The sequence below is a fragment of the Ambystoma mexicanum genome, chromosome 2p (assembly GCF_040938575.1).
Source record: "Ambystoma mexicanum isolate Mex_15411 chromosome 2p, UKY_AmexF1_1, whole genome shotgun sequence".
Taxonomy (NCBI): Eukaryota; Metazoa; Chordata; class Amphibia; order Caudata; family Ambystomatidae; genus Ambystoma; species Ambystoma mexicanum.
In genome coordinates, this window is record NC_090923.1 from 475,053,177 (window position 1) to 475,074,118 (window position 20,942).

At 47.0% G+C, this 20,942-nt stretch overlaps 1 protein-coding gene across 1 annotated transcript in view; it reads left to right on the forward strand.

The window, feature by feature from the left end:
* LOC138566488 (protein shisa-5-like) overlaps positions 1–16,293 on the forward strand; it is a 538,445-nt gene extending 522,152 nt beyond the window's left edge. Inside the window, exon 5 of the mRNA XM_069643854.1 lies at positions 12,213–16,293. Coding sequence (XP_069499955.1) covers positions 12,213–12,292 — 80 coding nt within the window. The 3' untranslated portion in view covers positions 12,293–16,293. The remainder of the gene's footprint in view (positions 1–12,212) is intronic.
* The last annotated feature ends 4,649 nt before the right edge of the window (positions 16,294–20,942 follow it).

Genomic DNA, 20,942 nt, shown 5'->3' on the forward strand with positions numbered 1-20,942 from the left:
AGTCATACTTCTACTAAAAGAGGGACATTTTATAGCGACACTAGATTTGAACGATGCATACTTTCACATTGCAATGTTCCAGAGTCGCAGAAAATACCTCTGATTCAAAATACTAAACAACCACTACCAATTCAAATTGCCTCGACATCTCGTGTTCTCCAGGGTGCTTGTAGTGGTCGCAGCATATCTATGCCGTGAAGCCATACCCGTATACCCCAATCTAGATGATTGGTTAATAACGGGAACGGATGCACAAGAGTGCCTAGCACACACACCAGATCATACAATTGTTACACAGCTAGGGCTTCTCAATTAATGAAAGAAAAGTCAAGTCTCAATCCCAAGGAGAGAAAAGTGTTTTCGGTAAACACTCGAACAGCCACAGCATACCCAACACTAGAAATGGTGCAGGCTTTACAAACACTCATCCCCCGTTTCGAGCCAGGTCAGATGTTCTCCGTCAGGCATGATGGCATCCTGCATATTCCTAATACCTCATGCATGACTAAGGATGCAAATCATACAACAGTGGCTAGTGGAACAGTGGCCACAGAAAATAGGTAAATGGGGCAATCTAGCGGAAGTCTCACAAACAGTAAACAAAAGTCTCCCTATGAGCATAGGAAGAACTTTCATCTCCCTGGAGACACAAATAATAACGGACACATCACTTGCCGCACATTGTCTGCACCCTACTGCCCAGGGGAAATGGATAGCAAAACATACCACATTATCTGGATAGAGCTGTTAGCAATACAGATGGCACTGCTTTCCTTACAAAATGTTCTACAGGGAAAGGCCATCCTCATACAGACAACACAACTTCAATTTTCTATATCAACAAACAGGACGTTCTCCAGCATGGGGTCTGGCATGGATTCACATGCTCATGAATATTCCCCGTCGTCAGGCTGGGAATCCTCGGTAAAGAAAAAATCAGTATCAGTTTTGTTTCTGATCTGTCTTTCTTAGTAGTAACCAATCACTGATCTCTGGGTCATACTACCCCCAGCCAATGACTGCCCTCTCCCTAAGACCCTCCCCTTGCAGCCATCCTCAGATTTTTACTGCACGTTCAAGTGTTGGGAGTCCTCGTGCTTTAGCTCTTGAGCTTTTACTGCGTTTTCGCGCTTTTTCAGGAGATTTACTAATTTTTTCGGTTTAATCGTACCTCAAGCTCCACCGTTTCCACTTCCGATAACGGGGACCCGTTTCGGAATTCTTCTACACCCCTCAAGGGTGATGTTTTTGTCGGGTTACGCTTCTTGGAGGTTCTAGAAGATCTGAGGCCTACCTCAACGGACATGGCCCAGGACAAGGGAAGCTCGACTCCCGGATCCAAGCTGTTCAGGAGCTGCACGGGATGCGGATTGCAAAATGTTTTCAAGGAGGACGAGCATTCGAGATGTCTCTACTGCCTTCATGAGGACAAGACGCACATGGAAAAGGACTGTGCGTTCTGCAAGAACCTGTCGGAACGGACCAAGCAAGATCGTCGTTCCCGCCTCGCCGCCTGGCTGGAGAAGGGCACAGCAGGTGAGAAGGCAAAGAAAAAGTCCGAGCGGTCTTCTAAGTCCTGTGAGGGCGCCCCGGCGACGGGGGCCCAACAGAAGGCCAAGCACCGCGGGCCCCGGGAGCGCCGAAAGGTCGGGCTCTTCGGCTGCCAACCAGGGCGCGACTTCCCCGGCACGATCAACCGCGAGCCAGCGCTCTGGTTCGGGGGAGAGGAAGTCCGAGAACCCCGGTAAGCTTTTGGAGAGGCCCCGGTCGTTCTCGAAGGGAGCCGAGGGGGAGCGAGGCGATGACCCTCCCCCCAAAGTGAAGGCCCAGGACGCACCTAAGGTGGCGAGGGCCTTGATCCACCCGGCAAAGGCCTCTATCGAGTTTGTCGCAGCGGCCCTGGCAAAGCCGGCAGAGACTACGCCAGTGGAGGCGGCCTCAGGGCCCAGAGTTTCCCTGCCACTGCGGAGGGAATCCTCTTTCCAGCCCATCGTTAAGACCCCAGTGAAGACCCCGATAGAAAAAGAGGGGGTGGGGGGGCGGTGCCCATTACGGACTCTGTTTCAGCCTCCGAGGAGGATCTGGTGGAAACCGTGAAAGGCCTCAACGAGAGGTTCGAGAAGGTTCGATCCCAGGGGAAGGATCCTGCTGATGTGATCGAAGATGGCGACGATGAGGGCCCAGTGGAGCAGCTATCCCGCCCGTCGCAGCCATTGCCCGAGCCCCAGGATAGCTTGGCGGCCATTTTGTTGGCGATCCAATCCTTATGTACTGAAATAAGGATGAGGTTACCACGGACCCCGACGGAGGATCCAGGACCTGGACCGTCGGGAAGCCCTCCGAACAAGCAGAGGAGAGTCCACCCCGCACCACCCTTCATGCCCACAAGGCCTCTGGACCCCTCATCCCCCTCGCCGGACCCTCGGGAAGCCCTCCGAACAAGCAGAGGAGAGTCCACCCCGCACCACCCTTCATGCCCACAAGGCCTGTGGACCCCTCATCCCCCTCGCCGGACCCTCGGGATGATACGGCGACGGATACAGCGACGGGGACGGACGACGACGGTGGCGATGATACAACAGACATTCCTTCATCACCCCCCCCTCGGGCCTCTCCGTCGGACGAAATTGGCTCTTTCCACGCCATGATAGCCAGGGCATCCGAGCTCTTCCAGCTCTGCCCTGAGGAACAGAAAAAGGAAGGCTTTCTTTACCAACGACGGGAGGCCAAGAGAAAGACGGTCCTCGCGGTACCGTTGCTCGACGATATCTGGGACGAAGGGCTGGCTATCCTGAAGAACCCTTCCACAACAGCCGCCAAGAGGGACAGGTACGAAAAGAAGTACCGGGTCCCTGACGCCGCCCCCTTGTGCCTCAGGGCCCAGCCTATGCCGGATTTGGTCGTCTCGGCAGCGGCCAAGAAGAAAGCGGCGGGTGCGGCTGCTTCAACTTCCCCGCCAGACAGCGAGGGCAAGAAGTTGGACTCCATGGGACGAGTCATCTCGTCGCCGGTGACGACGTTTAAGGCGGCCAATGCCTCAGCGATTGTGGCCCGTTACGACAGGGAGCTCTGGTTCAAGATGGCTCCCCTGCTAGACTTCCTACCGGACGACAAGAGGACGGAGGCCCTACAGATTCTGCAGGAAGGTGAGGTGGCATCGGATCACGCCATTACGGTGGCAACGGACATTGCTGATACCGGATTTCGCCAGCTGGGCAACAGGGTTTGCCTTCTACGACGAGGATGGCTCAGAGCTACGGACTTTCGCCAGGACGTCCAGACCAGAGTGTTGGCTATGCCGTTCGACGGCAACAACCTGTTTGGGAAGACGGTGGATGAGTCCCTCCAGGCCATCAAGACCGACACAGAGACAGCCCGAGCCCTAGGAGTCCTTCAGCAACGGCGGCCCTTTCGGAACTCCGGAGGCAGACAGGGAGCCTCCAAGGGATCCAGCGGTGGCTCTTCTACGTACCCCCAGGCGGCCCGCTCCTCGTCCCAGAAGGCCTACAGAAGCCGCGGCAAGCAAGGAGGGTCTCACCGCCGTCGTCCAGGAGGCCAAGGCGGCAAGGCCTCTTCCAAACAGGACTGAACCAGCCGTAGCGTCGGGCCCCCATCGAAGCACCCCGGTGGGATGCCGGCTGACGAAGTTCATCAGTGTGTGGGAGTCCATCTCCACCGACCGTTGGGTGCTGGACACCCTGGCCCGCGGACACTCGCTAGAATTTCAAAAGAAGTGTCCTTGCATTCCTCCCATGGCCAGGAAGGAGAATCACGTCCCTCAACTGCTGTTGGAGGTAAGGACGATGCTCAAGAAAGGTGCCATCGAGCTCGTCCCCAAGAGGCTCCGGGGTTACGGAGTATACTCAAGGTACTTCCTCGTCAGAAAGAAGACAGGCGGTTGGCGCCCCATCCTGGACTTGCATCGGTTAAACAAGTACATCAAGGCACAGAAATTCAGGATGGTCACCCTCCAGCACGTGCTCGGACAGCTGGATGAGGGCGACTTCCTATCATTGTCGGACCTGGAGGATGCTTACTTCTACATCTCCATTCTAAAAGGACGCAGAAAGTTCCTCAGATTCGTAGTCCAGGGGCGTCACTACCAATTCAGAGCCCCGTTCGGATTAAAGTCGGCACCCAGGATGTTCACCAAGTGCCTCGCTCCAGTGGCGCCTGCAGGGGATCCACGTCTACCCCTACCTGGATGACTGGCTAATCCGTGCAAGGTCAAGAGAACTCGCTGTCGAACACACAGCGAGGACCGTCCGCCTGCTCACGGAACTGGGATTTGCCATCAACTACCCCAAATCCCACCTGGTTCCGTCGCAGGTAGCACTGTTTCTGGGAGCGAAGCTCGATACAGTGGAGCGATTGGCATCTCCGTCGGAAGAAAGGACAAAGGCCATTTTGAGCAAGGTGCAGCGCCTGTTAGCCGCGGATGTGGCCAGGGTGAGGTCCATCAAGCCCCTCCTCGAGATGATGTCCTCATGCATCTACCTTGTGCCCCATTGCAGACTTCGGATGCGTCCGCTACAAGAGTTCCTCGACGCCCGCTGGATTCAAGCGGCGGGCAGCTTCGAAGACAGGATCCCACTCTGCAAGGAGTTCCGTCGAGCGATTCTATGGTGGGGTACCCGTGCGCACCTCACGGCAGGCACGGACTTTCAGACCCTGGCGTATCAGGAGACGTTGACGACGGACGCCTCCCTGGAGGGATGGGGGGGGGGCCCACACCGGAGATCTCCATGCAAGAGGCCTCTGGCTCCCGGAGGAGAGATCTCTCCACATCAACATTCTGGAGCTACGAGCCGTGTTCTGGGCGCTCAAATCGTTCCTTCCGTCCCTCAAGGACAAAGTGGTGAGGATCTTCACCGACAACACCACCACGATGTCTACATCCAGAAGCAGGGAGGCACCAGATCCCCAGCCCTATCCAAGGAGGCCCAGGATCTGTGGCACTGGGCCGTCGCCCAGGGGATGTTTCTGGTTCCCTTCCACTTGGCAGGAATAAAAAACACCATCGCCGACTCACTCAGCAGGGAGCTGCGCTCGTGCTACGAGTGGGAACTACGCCAGGACCAGGTGGATCGGCTCTTTCAACGATGGGGCAAACCCCAGATCGACCTGTTCGCGACGGCGATGAACTCCAAGTGCCAGAGGTTTGCCAGCAGGTTCACACAGCCGAGGAGCATGGGCAATGCTTTCTCGTTCCCTTGGGATGGCCTGTTCCTGTACGCGTTCCCTCCGTTGCCGTTGCTGCTTCATCTCATCAACTGGCTCAAGAGGTCCAGGTGCAGGATGATCCTCGTTGCACCGGCGTGGCCGAGACAGATCTGGTTCCCGGACCTTCTGGACTTGTCAACCTCCCCACCTATCAAGCTGGCGATGGACGCAGATCTTCTCTCCAGAGAAGGAGGCGCCATTCTTCATCACGACCCGGAGTCGCTAAACTTGCAGGCTTGGCTCCTGCAGCACTAGAGTTTGGAGCATACGATATCCCGGCTGACTGCAGAGAGGTTCTTGCAAAAGCCAGGGCGTCCTCGACTCTCCAGTGCTATGGACATAGGTGGAAGAGGTTCTCTGTCTGGTGCCATGCACAGATTATTAACCCTCTGCGGATTACGGCCCCTCAAGTATTGCCGTACCTACTGTCGCTGGCCAAAGCTGGACTGGCTCACGCCTCCATCAAGATACATCTGGCTGCCATCTCCCGATAAACCAGAACTACAGGACGGGCGTCCTTGTGGTCTCATCGCCTGGTGAAGGAATTTATGAAGGGACTATTCCGATCGTTCCCGCCGGTGAAGGCCCCTGCCCCGGCGTGGGAGCTCAATGTGATGCTGACCAGGCTCATGGGGGCCCCATTCAAGCCTATGCATTCGGTGCCGTTGAAGTTCCTGTCGTGGAAGACAGCATTTCTCGTGGCCATCACCTCTGCACGATGAGTGGCAGAGATCCAGGCCCTATCTTGCAAGCCTCGATACTTGACTTTTCACGACACGAGGGTGTTGCTGAGGACGCACCCCTCCTTTATGCCCAAGGTGCCGTCGGACTTCCACCTCCACGAGCCCTTGGTGTTGCCAGTTTTCTTCCCGTCGCTTTTGTCGCAGGCCGAGAGGACTCTGCACTCGCTGGAGGTAGCTAGAGCGCTGAAGTTCTACGTGGAACGCACAAAGAGTTTTCGGAAGACATCACAGCTGTTTGTGAACTTTGGACCTGTGAATCAAGGGAAGGCTCTCTCGAAGGCTTCCATTTCCAGATGGCTCTCCGGCTGCATCATGCACTGTCACCGGTTGGCAAACCGACCGCTGCCCGGCTGTCCGAGAGCCCATTCGACCAGAGCGATCGCTGCTACCACAGCGTTCCTGTCTGGTGTGCCCTGCTGGACATCCGCAGGGCTGCTACGTGGAGGTCGACACACACCTTCACAAGATTCTACTGCGTCGATCGGGACTCCAGGGTGGAGTCCAGGGTCGGCCAAGCAGTGCTGCGCAACCTGTTCGCTTAAGGTGAGCCTGGTGAGGAGGTAAGAGATGCTTAATGCTGAGTTGTTGTATTGCTTAATGTTGAGCCTGTTGCCACCTCCCGTGGTTGTGCATGTGTATACTGCTATGTATTCTTATATTCATGAGCATGTGAATCCATGGGTATGGCATGGATTCACATGCGAACCCTCCCTCCTTCCCCTCTGCGGCTGTTCACTTGGTCATACTGCCACTTTACGTGCTAGCAAATCTGATTATGGCTGCCAGGGGAGGGGCTTAGGAAGAGGGCAGTCATGGGCTGGGGGCAGTATGACCCAGAGATCAGTGATTGGTTACTACTAAGAAAGACAGATCAGAAACGAAACTGATACTGATTTTTTCTTTACCGAGGATTCCCAGCCTGACGACGGGGAATATTCATGAGCATGTGAATCCATGCCAGACCCATGCTGGAGAACAACAGTTACAGGTAAGTAACTTGTTCCAAACTCGTTAAAACATTAAAAAAAAGCTATTGCAGCACCCTATGTCAGTGGTCTCAACTTGCCTTTGTTCCAGACTCACTGCCATTTGTCCCCAAACCGACTCTGTCATGGGAATCCTGCCTCATGATTGGCAGAGGCTGCTGTTCTACAGAAGCCTTCAGCTCCTCTCGGAGAAATAACTGACGCCACTATACACACACACATACGGTCTGCCAGTACACCCTCCTCAAAAGCTCAGAGATTAACCCTTTCTCATAATCAGACACATCACCCTCTGCTGTCCATCGCCAATATTTGCACCGCTGTATCTCTAACGCAGGGCTATAATTAAGTGGAGATATGCAAAGATTTTTTAGTGGGCTCCCTCCTTTTGTCATATCTCAATATGAGGACCAATAGCTAGAAAACACATTAATTCCGGGGAAAAGAGGGGGCACCTCACAGGAGGATGCTGAACATGTGAGCCAATTGCAACAGGCATGTGCTGGGTTCTAAGAGAGGTTATGCAACCTGAATTACAAAAAATACATTGAAAGACAACACGCAGGGGGAGACAAGCCGGGGAGGCTGCTTGCATGGCTATATAAGAACGAGACCCCGAGATCAGCAATTAGAGAGATAACGGGAGAAGCGGGCCAAGTCTGGAACACCCAGGAGAGTGTGAACGAGGGATTTCTTAGATTCTACAAACACCTCTATGAAGATGCAGGAGAGACTGCAGAGCAGGAGACTCGAGAGACGCTAGAAGACATAGGATTACCTAAATTGAGTGAGGAAGACAGGGAGAACCTGGATGCCCCATTCACAATAGAGGAATTAGAGACAGTGGTAATACACCTGCCCACGAGCAAGTCCGCTGGGACAGACGGGCTCCCCAGCAATTTTTATAAAACGTATAGACAAGAAGTGCTCCCCCCGCTACTGGCAATGCTAAACGAGGCCTTCGAGAAAGGGAGAGAGTGTACCGGAATCTCTGAGGGAGGCGATAATCATTCCACTCCTTAAACCTGACGAGCCAAGCACAGACTGTGGGTCGTACAGACCTCTATCCATGCTAAACCAAGACAGTACAATTCTCACGGCTGTGCTGGCGAATAGACTTAAGCGGGTAATAAATAAACTCATACACCCCGATCAAACCGGATATGTCCCAGGTAGAAGCATATCCGATAACCACAGGAGCCTCCACCTTATCATAGAACAGGCAGAGGGCGACCCAAGTGAAATAGCAGTAGTCTCGCTAGATGCAGTGAAAGCCTTCAACTCTGTAAGATGGTCTTGGATGATGACGGCCTTGAAAGAATACAGGATGGGTCCAGGGTACCTGCGTGGGTGAAAATGGTGTATAGCTCTCCAACAGCCAGGGTCAAAACGGGAACGATAATTTCAGATAAATGGCAGCGTAGCAGAGGCACGAGACAGGGCTGTCCATGGTCCCAGATGCTGTACATCATTGCTCTAGAGCCACTAGCGATCTGTCTGGGACAGCAGTACGAAGAAATAGGGGTTTACATTAAGGGGGGGCCTGCACTTGATATCATTGTATGCGGATGATATGCTGCTATACCTACGGTACCCAGAGGAAAACTTGCAATACATCTTGGAGGTGATCCCCAAAAAATCGTGCATGTTCCCCTTTGGGAGGTACAGAGGAGTCCCACAGGAGAACTTACCTATCTTGCAGATAGCCTGGCAGACCAGAACATTCAGATACTTGGGGATTAACATATATCACGCGATTGAAGACTAGCACAAATATAACATGGAAAAGGCAGTAGAAGGCATTAAGAACAGCATGGGGTTCGGGGCAAAGCTCCCCCTAGCCATGGTGGGAAAGGCGGCCCTGCTCAAGATGGTGGTCCTGCCTTGGCTACTAAATGTTTTCGCAAATATCCCACAACTGTTGCCCAAATGCTTTTTTACCAAACTCCAGACTTTATGCCGAGGTTTCCTGTGGCAAGAGGTGAAGGCACTGGACTTCCAAATGATAGTGGACGAAACTTGGATGCATACAGGGCAATATCTCACTAATACTAGAATAATTAAACGGGTGAAGGAAACGTGTATGATATCTCGGAGGGGGGCACAAAAGATCCTGGATTTACGAACTGGTGATGTCTAGAGAGGGTAAGGAGCTGCTCCTACTGAGATGAGACTAGGAGGAGGAAGCGGGAGAACCTATGCAAGACAGGCCGTGGTAAAGAGCTCAGAGATATCACAAAAAGGTGTCTTGGAAGGCAAAGCTGCAGCAGATTCAGCTATATGTCACCCATAGGGCGTACATGACCCCCCAAAAGATTGCCAGATTTGGGAGTACAGAAGTACAGAAATGCCCCAAGTGTGGGGAGGTGGATGCCGGGATCATCCATATGTTCTGGGCGTGCCCGGAGGTGGGAAAATTCTGGGACGAAATCAAGCTACGGTTATCTGAAAGGGGAATCGAGCTAGATGTGGAATCCGTGTGGACATGCATGCTGGAGGGATTTACCAGACTGCGCAACCTGAAACACGTAAGCAAACTCAAAGACCTGGCCTACATTCTGGCCAAAAGGAGAATAGCCATGAGCTGGAAAGCAGCCCATAGCCCTAGATTAGAGGTATGGTGGAACGATCTCCTGAAATGGGCAGACGCTGAGACAGTAGCATGGTATGAGGCGGCCAACAGAGGGGAGGATAATGAAGTGGGACCTCTGATAGCATGGAGACAAATGGTAGCCACATTGTCGGGATCCTCCCATGCCAATTCTAGTGAAGATGACATGCCGAGAACGGCGAAGGGGATTAACCCCAAGAGAAGGGAAGTCCGAAGAACTGAGGTGGAAGCTCGAGTTAAAGGGATTAGGGGGGAAGACAGTAATAAATAACATGCAAATGGATGCTAAAAAGCTTGTAACCGAAAATGTCCAGTGTTATGGTTATGTTTTGTTTGTTGTAAAAACCAATACAATCTAAACATTAATTCCGGGTTCTGGCAATAGCTTCCGACTGAGGAGACCTTATTTATTTATTCACATTTGTACAGCGCGCAACAGCCCGAGGGCATCAAGGCGCTTGTTACAGACAACATTCTTAGTTACAGAGAAGGATGACATTTGCATTTTTCAGTACAGAAATGAAAGGAGCAGCATGCAATGGGTTAGTTGAAGAGAGAGGTTTTGAGTTTTTTTCGGAATGTCAAGAGGGGGAGTTTTCTGCTCTGATATCTGAGGGGAGCACGTTGCAGAACATTGCGGCTAAGTGTGGGAAACCTAACCCGCCTGCTTTGGCCCTATTGATATGAGGAGAGTACAATTTGTTAGCATAGCGCGCTCTGGTGGGTCGTGTAGAAGTGGATTTTCTGATAGGTATGATGGTGCTGTGAGGGTGAGGCATTTATGGGTGAGGGTGAGGATTTTGAAAGTGATGCATTCTTTAACCGGTAGCCAGTAAGCTGCCTGCCTGGCGTGGGAGATGTGCTCCCTTTTGGAAATGCTTAATGCTGCTCTTAACACGTTATTCTGAGTGATTTGGAGTCTGTTTAAATTTTTTTCCGATGTACCTGCTAGCAGGGCATTGCAATAGTCTAATTTGGCGCCAATAGTTGCTCTGGCTATAGAGAGGCAGTTAGGCTTAGATAGGTAGGGTTTAATTGCGTTGATGAACTTTGTGGTGTGTGCCGAGGCGGATGTGATGGCTGACATGTCTTGTCATGGATAGCGTGGAGTCTATGTAAACTAAACCCCTATGGTCTTTACGGAAGTGGAGACTAGGATGATTATTTTGTCTATGGTGAAGTTGGAGTAATGCTTGTCAAGTTTGGCTAGTGTGTTTTTTTACCTAGAATGATGATCTCTGCCTTGTCCCCATTGAGGCAAAGGCCGTTGGCCGCCATCCAAGCCTGGATGGTGGAGTATATTAGATGAAGTGCTTCAGCGTCTTTGTTGTATAAGCCGGTGAGTGATAGGATTACTTGGGTATCGTCAGCGTAGTTAGTATACGCAATATCAAATGCATCAAGCTTGTTGAAGAGGGGCTTCGTGAACAAGTTGTACAGAGTGGGTGCTGTGCATGATCACTGAGGGACTCCACAGTGGATAGTAGTGGGGGCTGCACATGCTGTGTTAGAGAAAACCTTAATTGCCCTGCCTTCCAGGAATGAGGTAACCCACAGAGCTGCTTCTTTGGAGAAGTAAGCTGAATGGGTGAGGTGTGAAGTGAGTGTCTAGTGATTCACAAGATGGAAGGCAGCCGATAGGTCTAGGAGTAACAAGAGGGCTGGCTTGCTATCCTTGATTTGAGTGATTTGGTTTTTTAAGTCCACTAAGGCTGTCTCAGTGCCGTGTCCTTTGCGGAAGCCAGATTGTCTTGTCACGAGCATACAGGCATTTTATCTGGGATTGTGCTACTCGGGACAGGTTTTGAATTAGAGCTGCATGACTTATTAGTGGGTTCTCCAGAATTTGAGCACCAGCCTTCCTGACATGTGGTCTCCATTTGGCATCCAGTCCGCTGCTTTAAGAAATAAGGGGTTCAACTGGCCCAAGCCAGCACCAGCTGTCGATCTTTAGGCTCACTACATCATACCCTGGACTGGTTCTGTGGCCTGCCACAGCGCCCCCTGACATCGCCCCAACCCCCTTTCCAATCCATGAATTGTTCCTTGTCAAAAGAGGCAACAAGCCTCTCGCAAATGTAATGCACTAGTTGTGACAAAGCACTGACTCTTTTGTGTCCTGTACATATCCTGTGCTGGCCTCAGATAGAATGTGTGGTGGCATCACCACGTGTTCTAGAGAACATTTAGAAAGGGGAGGTTTGTCTAATCTAATCTGATGGAGCCAAGTTGTGCACATTTGGGTGCAGCATCTTTTGCATGGTCGAGCCACCACAATCTTCTGTACTTGATGAGCAGCCTCACTGAATCTGCGGTCTGCAGCTATGCTTCCACAAAGTTACTTATTCTAAGCCGCCTGATACAAGTGCTTTTCTTTTTCACAACAATCCAGTAATCTTGCTGTACAAAGTTTTCTTTCTCCTTTAAAGCTTTTGTCATTTCCCGTTTCGTATGCACGTCCATTACAATTTTCTAGGAATGTATCTTATTTCAGTCACCATGGGCTCCCAAGAATGTAGTGTGCGAACTGCCACCACGCTTGTATTGGATTGCAAAATGGTAGTCCTGTGAAAAATGGAATGCTTTAATATGTTTTACATGCACATTGATTTCATCAGGTTCTGACCTCTCAATTTCTTTGTATTTTAGCCGGTGCCGGAGTTCCGTACCCAGCAGCTCAGCCCCCATACAATCCAGCATTCGTGGACTCACCAAAGCAGGGCTACTGAATGGATTTGCCTCTGCGCCTCCGGATGTATTTAATGTGTTTTATACCAACCAACCTTTTTTCTATCCCCACCATATGTCGCAATTTGCACTACACCTTTCCTGATATTCGGCTGTCATCCCACGAAGAAAAGTAAACCTACTTTTTCAGAAAACATAAATTTTACAGAGCAGAAGAGAAATTGACATTCAAATCTGGTATGCCAGTGCTTGAAGAGCGCACGAAGTAGACACATTGAAGCAGGCGCACTGCAGTGTACACAAACACAACTCAGTAATGCTGTGGTATTGTCAAGGAACCTTGTGTGTAAGCGAAGGCAGACTAGTACCACAATTATGAGTGCTAAATTAATCCCATTGGTTCCCACACGTGACCAAGCACTATGAATAGAAAGTATGACTTCTATATCCCTTGCTTCTATTGTGATCTGTTTTGATCGCTCATGCTGTGGATAGGCACGTCTCTGAGGAAGATAGATCACAAATACTCTTACTGGATTAGAGGATTGCTTAATAGCACGAGTAGACTGGCCATTGACGGAGGCTGTGGTTCCATTTCAGTGCATGAAAGCATAGACAGTACTGTCTGTTGGTGGTTTCTTTAAACGCAGGTGATGATAAACACCTGCCTCTTTGCAGTCACTATTGGTAATTTAAAACAGAGCATCACAAATTGGCCACAAATCCACAATTTTGTGCCTGAGCGGTGCCACTGATTGTCAGTACCTAGAGGAGGTCTGATTTAAGGATTAAAGGCAATGGACATTTGTATGAAGAATATCTAGAAGTTACAATCCTTGTTAATTTCTTTGGAAATCTAGCTCAAATATGTTAATTTGTACTGTTGACCAAGAGGTGCATATTAATATTTCCTACTAATTCCAGCTTGGTTTGTCCCGACTCTAATGCTAAAGTGGGAGTAAGGCTGCTGTACAAGGAGTGCTGCTCCGAAATGAAATGCGAGCTTTGCTGTGGGTAGCGAAGCCGCATGGGCCAAACGTCAGAGGTGACTAGGCAGTTGGAGGATAGGATTAAGTGGGAGAGAAATTTGATCATGTTTCCAGGTTGCTGTTGGAATGTTATACTCTGACATTGAAGCTCTGTCTACCACGTCATGTCTTGTCTTAAAACATGCTTGCCACATATACAAGAAGTCAGTATTCCGCCCATTGCATTTGGAGTCCTCTGCAAGGCTACTGCTCGTTGCCATGAAGGCTCCATGTAGATGTGAGCAGTAACCTCGTTATATCTAATATCTGAGCCGAGTCTTTTGTAGGGCAGTTGCAGTACTGCTACTGGCCCACATAATAATGCCTGTTCATTACTAGTAGAACATTCAAGCACAAGTCTTCATTTAACATTCATCGGCATGGTGCAGGAGTCTAAATAAACATGAAATCATGTTTGTGTGTATTTGGGTCTTTTACATTTTAGTTTAAAAATGCGGTTTTCTCCAAAACATTTCCCTAATAATTGCAAAAAGAAAAGAGAATTATTGTGTACCGTTGCTGGCTTTTAAAATCTATGTTCACTTTTTTATTATTCCAATCATACTCCTGAAATGCTCATGGGGGGAATGCTACCTAACACTCTACCATCGTACTGTGGGGGGGGGTCACACACATAATGTGCAATGTGAAAAAAACATTCTGCAGGATCATGCGCAAATGTAAAAACAAATTAAAAGTATAATATAGTGTACAAGTTAGCAAGATTATTTAGTGAGTTGGGTTCAGTAGTTTCCACCCAGGTTGAGTTCAGTAGTTTCCACCCACGTTTGAAGCTGGCTATTTGGTGCTCGCAGTCAGTACTTCTACTGTTGGGAGGCGCTCACGCTAAAGGCGAGCATCGGTTCTGTGATCGCATAGTTTGTTTTGCCCCTTTGCCATCAGGGCTTGACATCTTTCAATTATGCTTCCTTTTTTTTGGATCCATCTTGTATGTGATGGGAAAAGCAAAGCAAAAATGTGCCTTGCAATTCGAGAAAAAAACGAATACATAAAGAAAATGTGCTGGTTTGATTTCCATTTAGTAGGATGCAACAGGGAACACGTTCTAGGTATTACAAAACCAGTTGCACAGGACAATGAGGATTAAGTTTAGCACTTGGCTTCCTAGAATATATTCCACCAATTGATAGATCAGGAATGGGGTTTAGTAGTTCACATGTCCCCAAAAACAGTCTTGTTGTAGTGCTTTTAAACCCGAGATATTCTGCATGAGTGCCGCTCAGTAGAATGAAGCCCATTGCTATGAATAGAAGAGCAAGGTGATGTTTGTTGTTTTTCTTCATACAGACATTGACCCGAAAAAGCTCCTCCTCAATATCTTCATTTCAAGTCTAGAAAATGTGTCTCTACGCACCCTACTGCTGCTGCTGCTTACTTGAATCGTGTCTAAGGTTAGACACATTAAAGGGATTATGCATTTTTTATCAGTACATCTTCTCGTTCTGTAAAAATGTACTGCAATATTAGCGACTCATATCTAATAGTTTGTAGGTGTGTGTTTGTGTAGCATTGTCGCAAATAAAGCAACGGTTATGCTGGCCGATACTGTTTTGTTGGGTGCAGATTCATTTTTTCAAGAGAAAAATGCACTAATTTAGTAAAAGCAAAGCATGACTCAAGATGTTCTTGCAAATGCTAGCAGAATATACTGATTGCTTATAGGTTTATGCAGCAAATACATTTTACGTTTACTGCTATTACATTTATATTTTATAAAACTGTAATTGCTGCATAAACATGTTCCTGGTTGGTTTCTCATATTTCTGCCAAGATTTGATTTTGGAAGTTTCTGCCTCACCAAAATTCGTTTTTGTTTTTCTGATGCAGCGATATATTCAGGGTGGGCGTTTCCTGTTCATAAACGTTGCCTTATCTCAGTGTATTAAGAAAGTGGGACATGATGTATTCTGTTCAGTGCTTTATCTTTTCTCAGGACTTCAATACATTGCCTTATGGTGTGAAGAAAATAAGCTGCACCGTGCTTCACTCTGAGAGCTGTGTTTCAGTACAGACTGAGCGATTTTGTTTAATTGGAATTTTGAAAATGTCCCATGTCTAAAGCTTTATAATTTCAGTCAGCGCATAGCTAGTATTGACTAGTGGTGCTGTTGGCATCATAAGGACTGGTTTTGTAGAATATGGAAATGGCAGCACCTTGCAAATGCAATGTTCGCTATTAACATTTGGATGCTTCGGTGACATGCAAGATATATACGCCTATACAATAGATTGTACATTTAAAACACAGAAGTGTTTGGTCATGAAGTCACAAGGTTTTAAACTGTTTCTGCTGCTTCTGTTCCTTCCCTTAATTTGAGCTGAACTGTAGTAATAACAACCCCGTGTTTCCACTGTGGCCACATCCACAGTATGCTGGAGTGTTACTTGGGGGACTAAGCATTCACCTATATCTCTGCCAGAAAGGCTTCCAGGTGTGCCTGAGGAAGGGAGGCCAATTGTACAAGCCATTCTAATCTAATAATGTTCCTAGGCAAATCTAGGCTGCTGCCTAGTTATTAATCGGCAGGTTGGGGGCAATAGATTGGGCCTAAGAAAAAGTTAATATTTTTCCATTTAAATTGATGAAATGGGAAGCTAGAGGGCACTTTTGCCTGAGGCAACATCAATCCGTCCACTGGCCTTGTGTAGAAGTAGACCTGGCTCCGGCCAGTAAATTTGTTTCTAATCCGTCATAGCCATCCATGTGAATAATATAGGAACATGTAAGAAATGGAATCATGGCTTATTTATAAGGTGATGACTAGCTTCAGATTGGTTTTTTGTTCTCTTTTGTACTATGCTTTTTCTTTAACCCAATATATTATTTTTGATTTTATTATGTTGCCAGCATATTTCTTTTCACCGTGTCCCCCACCTTCACTGTAGTTCTGCTTTGAAATAGTTATGGCTGCAAAAGCTACCTATAAAATGTTTTTTTTAAAAAGTCTGTTATGATAATAAAATTTTCAAAAGTGTGTATCATTTTTTATGTACATGCTGTGCTTGTTTTTGTGGTCTCAAAGGCTATGATGTTTAATACATTTACAAGGCTTACAAAGATGTCTATTTGTTGGTGATTTGTATGGTGTCAGCTACATTTTCAGCTGCTTTATGGTGACTAATATTGGGGTCTAATATCTACTCTTTAGCCATCGATGAAAACACACAGATTGTGGTCACCCTGTGCCAGCGACATTTGCCTTAATAATATTGAAGAGAAATACATTTTGTACAAGAATTAACCCTCATTTAGTATACCACTTTGGGAACGGAAGGGCAGGTGCTGCAATGGCGTACAGTGATGTACTGACCAACAGAACACCCGGAACAAGAAAATATAACCGATACATCAGGTTTGGTTGGGTGACACGCCTGTTAGGTAGGACAGGGTATTGTCTCTAAAACAAAATAGGATGTTCAATCTGGCTAATCAGTTTGTTAGGATTTCATTGTCTGATGGGGTTGCCCCAGGGAAAAGGACAATCTCGGGGTAAGACCCTTAGCGAAGAGTGGAAGGAAGTGTTCTACAGTGTTCAGCAGATGAAGCAGTGGGCACAAGTGACGGAGTAAGACTAGTATACATTAGAACACAATAGTGTGCGCGTCCTTTTGATCAACGTGTGCTTTTTTATAAAACTTTGAAATTGTACCAACGAGTATCTTTCCAGCACGCATCCCAAGTCTAAACCGCAGCGTGCTTGACTATTTGATTTTTCAAAATAATCATTAACTTGCAACGATCGGTCAGGCTGACTGCAGATGTAATTCTCCTTTGAGCCCTGTGTCCGCTGCTGCTTCACGACCTGTCAAATCATCACGGTGCCCACACAAAGTTATTGGGGTGACTGTCAGCTAACCTTGCCTTTGAGCCCCAGTGTAACTTTGCTGTGTAGTACTTCGATACCCTTCCGGTGTGCAAAGCACTTTATTGGGGTGACTGTCGGCAAATCCTGCCTTTGAGGCCAAGTGCGACGCTCTGCTGACTACCAACACCCTCTAACATTCTTTTGGTGTTGATTGATCTGTGCTGGAGCGTCTAATAGTATATTCTGTCTCCGAGCACCAGGATAATACAGTCACACGGGCCGTAATATTTCATTGTTTTTTCAAAGTGTCTCTTGCTTTTGTGCTGGAAAGCACCAAGTGTTTTGGAACATTTGTTAAAAGTGGAGAAAGGGTGCAAGTATTATTTCTCCGTTTTTGCTTCTTTCAAGCCTGCTGGGTGCATAGCCCTTTTCTGTGTGTGCCTTTCCATTCAGCACTTCTAGTAAGAGACTACTCTGTCATTTCCTTTTGAGACAATGTATAATCTAAGAAGCTCAATATTCAAGGATGATTTGAAAGACCCTGAAACAGACCACCATGCCATGTTTAATCACAGTCCTAAAATGTCCTCTAGCAATGCCAGTTTTAATACACAAATGCCTACAAAAACTATGGATGAAAATAAAGTTCCATGCTTACCAGTATGTTCCTCAATTCTGGTTGCTAAAGCTCAAATTAATTTGCCCTCCCTCTTCACTTGGTGAAAAATACTTTAATGCACAATTTGGATTTTACAGTTTCTACGCCAACAATGAAATGCCACATCAACAACTTAGCGCAAAAGAAACATCCCAGATCTCACAGTTTGAATGCTTTAGATCATTTTTCCTGCACAGCAAGCCCAATGCAATAAAACCAAAACGAAAAACAAGATATGCATGGTTTTCATGCACGTGACACCTTGCCTAACGAAACTCATGTCAATTTCGTTCCATCGCTTGAATTTATTCATGACGCTGGACTTAATGTGCAAGAAAATAGCTTGACAATTCCTTTCATGCCAAGGTCATCGTTATGCACCAAACCCATTACAGGGCCTAGTGTTGGAGAGAGATGTAAGCCAAGCAATACTTTTGTCCGCGATAATTCGGTTGACAAAATCTCATATACAGACACACAGAGATTACAAGAGCCTACACTCTCATCGCTAAGTTTTGTTTTAACATCACTGGTGAATGTCTTCAAATCATTAAAAGAAGTCGTCCACACTTACTCTGGCATTATTATGTAGCTCCAAAAAGAGGTGAGCTGTTGTGATTCCACTTTAGTCGGGCTCAACACAGCCATGCAGGCTCACTTCAAGGAACATACTACACACGCAACACAGAATGAAATGCTCCAATTAGACTCTATCAAATCTCTTGCCAATGAGTTTCTTCAGTTTAAGAATTGTAGCAAGTCAATGTGGTCTGAATTTAAAGTATTTCTCCTTGCATGTAAACCAATGGAACCCTCGGTTGCAGAACCACTGCAACTGGTCACAAACCAGTCATGCGGAGGGTATGATACTCCATTATCTGCTTCGACCCTCAAAGAATATTTTAGATTGTCATAAATTGCTAATGATCAAGTGCAAAATCAGTCTCATTCTTTGGGACATGCCAATCCGAGTATCGCTTAACCACCAAATACATCCTCTGTGGGAAATGCGGCAGACAAGCCTGTTAGCCCTATCTTACTTGATGGCAAAGACGCCTCTACTCTACAAAACAATGTTCCAATAAACATTGGTAAACCCAAAAAGAAGAGAAAAAAGGGCCCAAGTCTAACCTGCTGAGGTTGTTCTCCCTAGCCAATCTTCAAAAAATCTGCAAAATAGAAAACAAAAGTAACTGGAAAAAGAAATGGCCTCAAGGCATTCGACAATATAACCAAAAAAAAACGAACTGCGAGCTAAGACATCGAAAAGGAACAAGATCTGATGTTGTAGAGACTCCACTGACAACTAACAAAGAAGTTCAACCTACTAGTTTAGATAGATCACCTACAGCTCCCAAACCAAGTACTCATATAGAGATAAAAAACAAAAAAAAACTATTGGGTCCCATGCTGAAGATCTCTCAAATTGAAAACATCCCGGTAAAGTTACTGAAATTAGCTCCTATTTTTGCAAATAAATCGACGTGAAACCTGAGATCAAAAGTGAACAACCGGCCTTTAACGCTGAACCAAAACCACACTCAACAGTCATTGGATAGGTGTGGGAAAAACTTGTCCCCTTCACAAGTCCCAGTTGATGATGATCCTGTTTGTGAGTCTGTCATCATTAATAAGCCATTTGCTGCTCCCAAGGTTTGGTTGCTACAAACTAATCAGAATAAAAGCCAGAAAGCGTTCTGGAGAAGTAATATTCTGGTGTACACAAAAATAATTCCTGATTTGTACCTCTTTTCATCAGATGATATAGACACTCTCTTTTCCTTATGATAAATCAACACACATTGTTGAACTGATCTTGAAAACAACTGAAGTTGTCCAAGCTCTTCTCTCGTACGCATCAGATCTCAAAAACATAGGAGTGTAAGTCTGTACTAGCATTACCCGGTTGAACCAATCAATGCTATATTCAGTGCCTACCGATTCTACTAAAGACCCAAAGCGACCATCTACGTTTGGGCAACAAGTGTCAGAAATGGAAACAATTGGATCTAATGGAATAAGTGCAGTTCATGTAAATAAAGAAAATGTTAAATTACTGACTTTCCTTCCAGATATCAGATCACAGGTATTTCAACATCTGAATATGACTGGTGCACAACTCTAGATCTGTAACGGTACTAAATTACTAAGTTGGAATACACAAGGCTCCTTGTCATTTCAGCACAAAGAAATCTCTGAACTCATTTTCATGGAATATGATTTGGTTTTATTTCAAGAAACCTGGGTCAGGACGGAACTTTACTTAGATGGTTTCACTATTGTGTCCCAGTTGGCTATAAGTTCTACTCGAGGGTGCCAGTAGGGCGGTCTATTGACCGATGTCAAAAATATGATTGCTCACAATATTGAATGTATATGTAATGATATTCAAGGCATTCTGGTGTTAAGGTGTAACATTAAATGGGGTGTAACAGTAAAAGGTCTCCAACTGATAAATATTTACTGGAATCTAGCTTCCCGTTTATTATCCTCATTTCCTGAAGACCTTTCTCACATTCTTACTGAGTTGAACATACAATTTCTGGGTGATTTCATTGTCATTGGTGACGACTTTAATGCATGTTGTTCCCCAATGGCAAGGCTATTATCAAAATCCTCAGTCAATAACATCAATGGTGAACAATGGGAACAGCTGTTCACAAGCTGGAATTTGGATATTGTGAATGGCAACATTAGCTCGGACCTCAAGCACTCGTCCATAATAGATTATATTATTGTATCTCCTGACTTATTTTACCAGTGCAAATGGTTTAAACGAATAGTGCGCTCAAAGATCTTATATTACCTATCGATCGGGCAAGTCGTTATAAGCATATGTTGATCAAATAAAAATAAAAATTGTATGCACTTTACCTTAGTTTTCCTCACTTTTACACTTGCAACATCAGACAGCGGGGTGCAGCCATCTTGTGCTAATCTTATCCGTTGCTGCATCGCCCTATGGTGAACTGCCCTCGTGGCACTAAATCATATACCCTGCCCCTGAAGCTGATATCACTAGACGCGTACGGGCCATTTCACAATGCAAATGCACATCTCGTGTCAACGCTCTCTGCGCCAGCTAATGACGTGTCTCCATGGAAATGGCAGGACGCCTCTTTCCTCAATAAGTATAAACAGACCGCTTCTCATCAGACAACATCAGAGTTGCCTTTTC